Genomic DNA, 11,114 nt, shown 5'->3' on the forward strand with positions numbered 1-11,114 from the left:
GGTCACCAACCTGTGTTTCCTTTTACAGATTTTCCCGATTGCACCCTTCACCAATCCTTCGCTTTTTAAACAAACACTTTTTGAGTTATTACACTGTCTTGTCCTTATGTTCTGAACCATGAAACCTAAACTACAATTAGTGTAAGCTAATTATTTCATTACCACACTAACACTCTCTATGCCATATTATATTATATTATATTATATTATATTATATTTCAGAAGTTTTATTTAATAGGGGACATCAGAATTATTACAGAAGGTGGAAAAGTGGGAAGAAGATGCATTGTGGGGAAAGTCTGCATAAAATGTAAGACAATCATTACTCAGACTGGCGTCGGATCTTAGCTTAAAAAAGAAAAATCTAATTGACCAAAGCTGGATGGTTTGAAGTTAGTTCTGATTAATCCATATTAACCAAACGGTTTTCCTCCGTTTCACCATTATGATGTCCCTGTTTCTGTGCTTTAGAACTTCAATCACAAAAATCTAAATCCAATGAGGACATAACGAGTAATGCGGGTCCATTTGCCGGCCTATGTTATGTTTATTTTTGGTAGGTCAGTTAAAGAGATGGGATGGCATTTTTTGTAGTCAAATAACTCAAAACTCCTGGTTGCACCCCTGCTAGAAAACATTACATCTAAACAGTCTTTTGAAATTGTGATATATATTTATATAGAGAGAGAGGGAGAGAGAGAGAGATTGTGATTCTATTCATGCAGGTCTAGCAAATAGTGCAGCTTTTAACATTTTGCACAAGACTGGTGTTAAGTTTGTCGCTGTTTACTAGGAAAAACCTCGCTCACAATGTCATTTAAATGCCCTGCAACATGGTGATTGCTTAGAACCTGCTGATGAGCTAAAATTGATCAATCATATCATAATTAATGTAATTTTTTTTAGTTTATTTTCAATTTAAACTGGGAGATTATAGTGAATAAACACCAGAATAATAAGTGTTAGCAAGATTAGATGGTTTAACAAGGAGCATATGCGAAAATTTTGTCCCAGAAACACTGATAACATATAGAAGTTATCCATTCATTAATACAGAGTTGGTTTAACACCATAATCGGCATTTAAAAATAAAACTTAATTCAGTGAACTGAAATTAATTAGCAAAATCGGGAGAGTTAAACAACTTTTGTGAGTTTGATGACCTGATGTTTAAAAAGCCCTTAAATCACACATCCTTAGAGCTAATTTAAAGGCAGTATTTCTCCTAAGACAGATGTTGGAAAGCTGCTCTCCACAGCCTCCTTCTTTGTTGAGGTAACTTATGGATTCCTCCAGCATGTCATCATTGCATGGTTCTCCTTGATTACAGGTCTAAAAATAAAATGTTATGATCCATGAATTAGCCATTAGCACAAATGGGGACAGAGGGAAGATAAAACATCTTTCCAAAAATGAAAGTCTAATGTACTATTAGGATAATTAACGGAAGTTAAAGGTCAGGTAAACGATAATATATTCCTCCTCCAAGAAAAAGACTTATTAAAAGTAACACAGAAAACATGTGCTCTTGTGGTAGATTGATGCTTTTTTAATACCCTCTGAGACAAAAATCTTTAATCTGGCAGGACAAAGCAGTTTAAGAATATCTTGCATGTAAGGTTCAGCAGGAAAAGTGCAGCTACATTTTATCATTCTAGTTTATTATCCAGCAAGATGTCCTCTAATGTCCCTCCTTTCCTCCAGAATTCCCAGTCTATTCCCATGGATCAAAAAGAGCGATTTAAGAACCTATCTGTCTAACTTTACACAAGATTGTCTTCAGATGCATCCAGCAAGTCTGAGCAAGTGTGGTTCTTCTTCACACATGTATGGCTGTTTGCAGGAAAGGCAAAAGCGAAAAGCAGAATTGCGCGGTTTGTACTAGACAGATGGAAATCAAGGAGACAGATAACTTCATGTTTACGAGTGTGAGTTTTGTGTAGTTGTGTGTATATATGTATGTGACTCATGGTGGATTTACCTGAGTAATAATAGCTTATCTGCAGCATATGAGGAAAGACGCTCATAAGTAAGAAAATATGCCCTGCAGTTTATATGCAGAACACTTTAAACATGTTATTATCAAGTCAATGAAAAGGTGCACTAATCTAGTCTTTTTTCACACAAACGTCTCATGCATTAAAACAAGCTCCATCCTGCCTTTACAATAACAGACTTGATTCAGGGTACAAACAGAAACTGGGTTTTTATCCTCCACTCATGTGTTAATTTACTGTACAAAACAACATACTTCCAAATGTTTGCATGTTTCTCACCATGAGGCTGCATCCTTTAAAGGACCAGGCCTACATGGACTGGGCCTGTAGTGATCCATACTGAAATCAACAATCTAGACTTCCATAACTGTTCCCACCCTAACATCAGTCAGCTAAGAGGCAGTTAAAAAAAAATTCAAACCTCCACTCCAATGTCTTTATATATGTTATAAAGCGATGTTCCTCAATTCAGGTCTTTGTACCATTGTCACATGGATGAACTAAATACGAGTGAATTTTTTTGTTTCCAAACATACTCTCCAGCTCTCCCTTTGCAAATAGCAACCCATTCATCTGCAACTCCTACTCCATTCTGGCCAGGGGCGGAGCTAGAAGGAGGGCCAGGGAAAGCCATGGCAACCGTTGGCAACTAACTACCCACCACTACCAGGTAATTGGATGTTCCCATTGGAACATACTTCATCACCTCCAGGACAAGCATCTCCCCTTCAAAATAGATTGGGGCAGCAGTGATACTTTGAGCTGGAAAGTCTTAATTAAAGCTATTGTGGAGGATTTTTGCAAATTAAAAAAAAAAACGAACAAAAGCACATCCACAACCCTGTACTCGCTGTACTCGCTCCCGAGAGGGAAAACATATTAAACACATGCAAGGGCATGCGCAAGCCCATTTCTCCTCATGCACTATATGTCTAAAAGTTCATGTTTGCATCGCTCATACAAGCTCACTTTCCAAAGGAAGATTTGCAGTTTCTCCACCACCACTGATAAGTGAAAATAGGGAAAAGCATACAGGACGGCCTTACAAAAACATACTGTATCACCAGAATGATTGACAAATAGGAGGATCACTTATTTTGATGATCCACCCAGAAAAAGAACATCCCCCACTACACCTTTAATTTAGCTTTTCAATTGATAGTATATTAACTATAAGTTGACAATAAAATTACAGTAATTAATTATTTATTCACATGAATATACTAACATAAAACAAAAACAGAACTCATGCTCTTTTCAAAACTAGGGTTTTGGCTCCTATAGGTTTTGGGTCACCCCTCAGTGCACATTGGTCCCTGCCTGGCAAAAACTAGGAACATTTTCTGATTCCGCCATTGATCGTGGTATCACTCATGATGACGGTTAAGGGTTAAAGAAACTCCTCAGGTTGAGGTAAAGAAGCCCCCCCCACACACACACAGTGAAATATCCCTTCATCAGCAGGGTAACGTGTGAGAACAAATTCCAGATCTCATTTGCATACAAAGTTTGCAGCTTATATGTGGTTAAAAAAGAGATAAAACCTAAAATCCAGATTAATTTTAACCACAGACATTTATCATAGAGTCATATCTTGGGGGTTTCTAACATGCAAAAACTCTGTAGGTTACAACAGTAAAAATAACAAAGCTTTATAAGTGGATTTTAAAGAGATTTTCAAATAGATACTACCTGTCAGTGTAATTAGACTCTAATTGTAAAGTCTGATTCTTTATTTGTGTTTATCAGAGAGGAGAGCATGTCCTGTCTGGACTTCTTTCTTATGCATAATTATTTTTTTTTCAACAAAATCAAAATTCCCAAAACAATGTGGGGGGAAAATTGTTTATAGAAGCATCTTTGCCTTGTTTTTTTTTCTGCTTTATGACCTTATAATTCTCTCACCATCAATTTGGAGGAATTTCAGCGCACTCATCCTGAAACATGTTTGAGCGCATCGATATTTGGGGTTTTATAAACTGTTCTGTTAAGGTCTCTACACAGCACTTTATTCAAGCTGAGGTCTGCACTTTGACTGGGCGATTGTAAAATCTTCATATTTTCTGCCTCTTACTTTAAATCCCTATCATGGATTATGAGGCAATTGGGGAACAAAGTTTAGCTGTCTAACAGAATGCCTCATGTTTCTCATCCCAAACAGTTCATGGTTTACTTCAAAACAAGCCCATATCATCATATGTTCAACTGTACTTGAAATGCAGGTATGGAGTTTCAGACAAAAAGTGTGATAAAAGAACATTTTTCCCAAATGAAATGCACAAAAAATCTTCAAAAAAAATCAGCAAAAAATCCATCCAACAGTTTAAGTTATTGAGAAGCAGCAGACACCATCTTGTTTAGGAGCAAAAACATTTTAAACAGCTCCAAACCGCTTTAGTCTTTTTCTAACTTTTCTCTCAAAAACTCAAACTTTTACACCTGCAAATCTAAAGATCACAGAATGTCAGCTCAAATTATTGATCAATTAACAGTTAGCTTTAGGCATTCCTTTGTGCAACAAGAGCAGAACGGGTTGAATCCTGAGAAAACCTGATTCTTACTTGTAAGGATCATTTGGGTCATTGGCGTTGCAGGCCTCAGCGTGTCCATTACACACACATCTTCCTCCGATGCTGATGTCTTTGATACTGTAGTAGTACTGCAAGAAATCAAGAGCAGACAGACTTTAATCACCAGACCTTTTATAAACAATGGTTTAGAGGTAAAGTTCATGCAAAAAAAGCTAAATAATCAATCTGGAGGAAGAAGCAATTGATGAAATTGAAACTCCTTTCCTTTCAAAGACCCTGCCCCCCCAATCTAGAACTCTCAACTACATCTCTGACTGGCTGAACATCAGCTTGCAGCGGGGCCTCACCCTCCGGGTGACGGTGGGGTCACGCAGCGCCTTGCCCATCAGGTGTCCCAAAAGGGTGTTGGTCCTTAGGAAGCGGAGCCTGATGTTGGTGGCCTTGGTGAAGTCCCTAAGCACTGGCGAATAGGAGAAGTTCATGGCCCCGGGCCGGCCGTTCACCAGGGACACCACAATCTGACATGGAGCGGATCACAGAGCAGAACAGATCATCAGATGAAACACATGGCAACAAAAAAATACCTGAACACTAACCTGAAGTAACAAATCAAGATAAATACAGAAAATCCTTAGAATGAATGATATTGGTTCATTGCTTTAAGCCATAAGTTTGATAAAAGTGCTGACTGACTGTCATAGATTAGGTTGTCGGATCTGCAATAAATATACAAAGAAACTGTTATTTTATTAGTCTGAACTTTGAAAAAATTGGACCTGGAAGACATATTCTCACTTCTGCCATAAGGAAAATACAACATTTAAACAGAGAGACAGAATCTGAAGTAATGAATTAATAATAACGCAATAATGCAATCACCTCTCCGTTTTCCAGCGGGACTATACGAGAGTACTCTGTGGTGCAGATAACATCATCGTCATGGTTGATTCTCTCTATGGTCCTCTGTCCAAAGCGTTCAATACAGTCCCTTTTGGAGGCTGCAAACACACACGGACGCAAGGAGATAAATATGTTAGAATATGTTATCAAGCATTCATTGATTCCTTCCAAGCGTTCAGCCTGAATGCAAAGAAACGGAGGAGGTGTAATTATTTTAATGTCATGATTTTAGCTTGTTAAATCTGAAAACAGCAACAGGTCAGAGATTTACAGCTTGTCTCTCCTCTGTATATTAACTTGTGCAGAACATGAACCTTGAATAAATGTTTGATATTAGCGGTCGATATTAGGCTTTATCCTGTGATCCAGCTGTAGAAGACATGGAGCACTGAGCAGCTAAGAACATAACTTTTTAAGTCCAGGTACAGACTCAAAGATGGATTTAGGTCTGGACTTAGACTAGGCCATTCCACCACTCCATCACAGCTCTGGCTGAGTGTTTAGGGCTTTAGTTGTTTTGTTGAAAGTTGAACATGTGTTCAGCCTCCAACACTTCTGTCAGTGAGCCCCAGGGCAGCTGTGGCTACAATGTAGCTTGCCACCATCAGAGTGTGGTCTTCTAGAAGGTCTTCTAGAAGAAAACCCTCCTCATAAGTAGCCATGTTTACATCCAACTTAAGTGTGAATTTTATGCAAACTTTTAAAAATTTGCAAAAAAAAAGGAAAGGTTAATTTCTGCTGTTTTTTTTATTGGGTATAAATTGAAATTAACCAGGCAAAGTTATCATACGTCATCGTCTATAATACATTGTCACGCATGGTTGTAATAAACAGGAAGTAGAATCAAAGCACAGACCACAGATTGGCAATGGAGGAAAGTCTTAATGAATGTGTTTCTACTGAGCATTATTTTAAATTTTATTTTATTCTAAAATGTATTTTAATTGAAAAATTTATCTTATTCTATTTTTATGTGTTTATGTATTTTAGCCTTAGCTTTTATCTTATGTTCCTTAACTGTGATTCCTGTACAGCACTTTGGGCAACCCCAGTTGTTTTGAATGTGCTTTATAAATAAAGTTTGAGTTGAGTTGAGTTGAGCAACTTATTCTTATGCTGAAATCTCAGTTAAAAATGTTGCTTCCATCCATGTTTACGTACATATTAGCAACCTCCATGAAGTAAACAGCTGTTCAATCAACTGAAGTAAATGTTCCAACCATTAAAGATAATTCAAAAACACTATTTCCATCTTCCTTTTTGTGAATTAAACCCTTTTTTGTAAAAGCCAAAACCAAGTCAAGCGAGAGTTAAAACTTTTTTTGCAAACTTCTTTTCTGATGCAACAATTCAAAAAATGGGCATAAAAAAGAAATGGAAATGCACCTAGTTTTAGTTTTTAAAGAGATCAAAGGGTTTGGTTTTGTTTTCACCTGACCAGAGCATCTTCTTCCAAATATTTGCCAAACCTCCAACATGGCTAGTGGAAATATTTTAGCTGTCTTTTACCATAAACTCCCTTCTTGACATTTCTATAAAGGACCAAGTTTGTGGAGTGCATAATTGGTGTTTAGCTTCTCCCTCCTAAGCTGTAAATTTCTGCAGCTCCTCTGGATTTACCTTTAAAACATCTCAGCTATCTCTGATTGATTCTCTTCTTGTTGTCAATTTAGATGGATGATCATATCTCGATAGGTTAGGTAATCGATTCCTTCTAAATGTTAACATTTCTCTACAAACCTCTACTTGAACTGTCCACTGGGTCCCTTTCTGACAGTGGAGCTCCTCTGTGTGTGCAGTAAACCACAGAGAAACCATCCTTTACCATAGCTGCAAAGCTGTCATGTCCAGTTTGGACATAACAGCTGACATTAACGTTTAATTACTAGTGTTTCAGGTTATATTTGGATGCAGATGCTGTAACAAATGGCACACACACCCAAAGCCTCCACTTCCTATGATCAGGTAAACCAAGCTGTGACCTGTTGTCAGACATTCCAGGAATTCCCCTGCAGCCCACCTCCACCAGCAGCTGCCTCCCTCAATCAGGTAACATGTGCCCCCCTCACCTTCCCTCCACCCCCAACACCCCTAACCCCAGGCATCCTGTTTAGTCTAAAATATCAGAGAAGGATTTAAAGACCTTTCCCCAAGCACAGTTAGTAGATTAGTTGTTGATTCTCATAGAATCTGATTTGATTTTGGAGTCAAACATACTCACAGGCAAAGAACTGCCAGGGCTGGTAGGTCAGACCGTAGTCTGTGGATCTCTCCAGAACCCAGAGGTCCGGACGGGGGGAGTTGGCAAATTTGATCAACACATAGGCCACATGGAAGAGCTGTAGAGGAAAAAAGAAAACAATCCACATTAGGGCTGAAAAAATTAATCAGATTAATCGTGATAAAACGATTATTGAAATAATCGTTGACTATTTTAATTATCAATTCATCGTTAAGTGGAGTATTGAGACTGTAGAATATGCTTTTAGCTGACAGAGGAACCCACTTAAAGCAGTAATTATACCAAGATTGTAAAAAATATATAAACTTTTTGCATTTAAGATTAATAATCTTTTTCATGTGTTAACATGCTCTATAAGGAACTAATTTCAAGAACTTTAATTTCATAAAAAGTCTTCTTTCATAAATCTTTGTCTATCTGATTATTAATCGAAAAAATAATAAACAGATGAAACCATTTGCAAAATAATCAATAGTTGCAGCCCTAATCTACATTAAACATTCAGAGAAAATGTTGCCTATCATATGCCTTAAAAGAATGTTTGCACCTTTATACACCTTTATACGCGAAAAAATATGAGCATGAATCTTGTATTTTCTTGTCAATCATTTCATAGTATGGGACTATGTGGACTGTGTTTGTAATTTGTAATTTTATTAAGGATCCCCATTAGCTGTTGCCATGGCAAACAGCTAGTCTTCCTGGGGTCCTGTTCATAGTGTGCCACTCTGGGTCTCTGAGCAAAGACCTTTAAAACCCCACACTGCTCCCCAGGCGCTGCACAATGGCAGCCCACTGCTCCAATAGGGGATGTGTTAAATGTACAGGTTATTTCTCCAATGTGAGATCAATAAAGTTCAGTTATTATTATCTATATTGGGGTATTACATGCCTAATGCTAACATGTCTTAAATGATCAAACCCATTGTAACATTACACAAAGTGTCGTCATCCCACAGTATCTTTAACACCCCAAATTTAAAAGCTGCAGAACCAAAGATATTTAACTGAAGGTCGTAAAAATGATTGCTGGATATTTTTCCTTCAGGATTTATAGGCATTAAAGTAGAATTCATTGGTCCGTTGATTGCACCAAGTTTTCATAATCCTGAATCAGCAAAGCAGCCCCACACATCACGCTATCTCCACCGTGTTGGATTGCAGATGTGCAACCGCTTCAAACCTTCCAAAAAGGTCTACTTTTGTCTCATCAATCCACAGGTTTTTCCCAAAAGTCTTTTGGATCAGAGAGAAGTATTACTTGGTATCTGTAAGGCAGGACTTTGCGTTCCTCTGGGACAGCAGTGGTTCAACCCCGGAGTTTTAACTGAAAGGCAATTTTGCCTGATTTCTTTCTGCTAAATCATGACATCAGACTTTAACTAAGGCAGCTAAATTTGCTGAGCTTTAGATGTTTATCTGGAATCTTCTGTCACTTCCTGGATGAGCTGTTGATGCTCTCTTGTAGTAGTTTTGGTAGAATGGCCACTCCTGAAATGTTCATCACTGTTCCAGGTTTTCCCCATTAGTGGATGTGGAAAATAATTTGACCTTTTCTAGAATGATATAAAATCATTTTAGACTCCTCTACAACATAATCAGGAAACTGTCTGTTTAGAGAAACGTTGGCCTAATTTGCATTTGGATGGGTTCTATTTGACTGCTTTCTTGATTCTAGAGATCTGATAATTATCAGAGAAAGTGAAGCAAACATTCATTATTGAACAAGGCTAGTGGTGGTTGCCTTTTTTTAACAGGCACTGGTTGTTTTGGATACATTTAGTTCTGTATTAAATGAAATACTTATTTACTTATGTTATCTTTGTCAAACATTAGGAATTTAAAATGATATGAAACCTATAAAAGGTAAAAAGGCAAATGCATATCAGAAGAAAAATTTGTTTGATCTTTCTCAACATCAAATATAATCTCAAAGATGAAAAGAAGACAGAAAAGATCAGATCACTAACAGTCAGGAAACCAAATACCAATGAAAAAAGAGGAAATGAAAGGACTCTAAAACAACTTGAACAAGTAGTGGAAGGAGCAAAGTGAATAAAGGATGTGAGGATACGAGGAAATGAGAAGATAAATGAATAGAACAAAGGGAAAGGAGATATGCTGGGGTAAAGAGAAGAGGACAGACAACAGCTTAATCTCAAACAGACAAGTTTGAAAGAAGAACAGCCAGCGGGCTTTTAATAAAACCATCCGACCTCTGGAGTGACCCCGACAATTGACCTGTAAACCATGGCCCCTCTGAGAACACATCACGTCAAAAGTGGCTACATCACCTCTGATCTACCATGTCCTGTTACGTGTCCTGCCACGAGTGGCTGTCAAAGAGCTAATTCCTAAATTCCTAATGAGCACCAGATGTTCGGATGTCTCACAAGTGATGATCCCTGAAGTCAGCGCAGCTACCTGGGGGCCCCGCTCTGTCATCTTAACTTGGCCGACAAACTGTTCTCTTGTGTATGAAGGGAAGTCTGTCAGAGCTGGAAACGGTTCACCAGCGAGAACAGATATATATATATATATATATAAATGATGACTGAAGAAGCAGCTAAATGACAAATAGTTTGTACTATTTGAACCCTAACCATAAAATCAGATTCTATTGCATTAGAACCACTCCATAAGGACTTCAGTCAGAGGAAACTGATCACACCAGAAAAGACAACATGGAACTCATTCATCACAAACACAAGTGATGATGATGTATCACACATGAAAAGTGTCAAAATATGCAAAGACATGCAGAAAAGATAAGCATTGCTCAATGACTTGGTCTATTAGAGGGCTCTCTCTGGCCAGAGATGATCGGAATGATGGAAGTACGGAGGTGAAGTGGAACGGGAGATGTTTTCCTGCTTGACAGGTAATATTCACATATATGCATTAAGATGAGTTAAGATCAAGCAGCTTGAGTAACAAAAGCACCAGTGGAGGAGATGTGATCCCCTTGCACAAATTTACTGGAACTTGGTGCTACATGTTGCTTCTTGCATGTGATTTTAAACTAGGCAGTAAAGGAAACCTAATTTAGATCCCTAAACTAGAGGTGTTTTAAGATGGAAGGTCATCATTTCATAGCATCTATAGCTCAGCAAACAGAACCAAAGGCACTTTGAACATCTGAGAATAAGGTCTGGATAGTGCTAAAGGTGATGTTTTAAATTATACTTGTGCTTTTTAGAAAATGAAACCATAAACATAATCATATAAACTGTGCTCTCTGGTCAAAAAAGAATACTTTTGTGCCTTAAAGGGGTCATAGAATGCAAAACCGAGTTTACATTGTCATAGCTGAATAATGGTAGTTCAGTGGGTGAAAGACACGTACAGAGAAGTTCAAAATCCATCATCACCTCCTTTCTCTGCAAATCTCACAATTCTAAACTTCCACCATAAAATGAGCAAATTCAGACGAAGCACCGAGTT

At 37.8% G+C, this 11,114-nt stretch overlaps 1 protein-coding gene across 1 annotated transcript in view; it reads right to left on the reverse strand.

The window, feature by feature from the left end:
• Positions 1 to 4,558: 4,558 nt before the first annotated feature.
• The window catches only part of LOC107103491 (laminin subunit alpha-5-like), a gene marked incomplete at its 3' end in the record, with an annotated part of 41,005 nt that continues 34,449 nt past the window's right edge, over positions 4,559 to 11,114 (reverse strand). The window contains exons 3-6 of the mRNA XM_015403214.1: positions 7,650 to 7,767; positions 5,408 to 5,526; positions 4,876 to 5,046; positions 4,559 to 4,656 (exon numbers count right to left, since the gene is read on the reverse strand). Coding sequence (XP_015258700.1) covers positions 4,559 to 4,656; positions 4,876 to 5,046; positions 5,408 to 5,526; positions 7,650 to 7,767 — 506 coding nt within the window. The remainder of the gene's footprint in view (positions 4,657 to 4,875; positions 5,047 to 5,407; positions 5,527 to 7,649; positions 7,768 to 11,114) is intronic.

This window comes from Cyprinodon variegatus, unplaced genomic scaffold, assembly GCF_000732505.1.
Source record: "Cyprinodon variegatus isolate N-32 unplaced genomic scaffold, C_variegatus-1.0 Scaffold1462, whole genome shotgun sequence".
NCBI classification, from domain to species: Eukaryota; Metazoa; Chordata; class Actinopteri; order Cyprinodontiformes; family Cyprinodontidae; genus Cyprinodon; species Cyprinodon variegatus.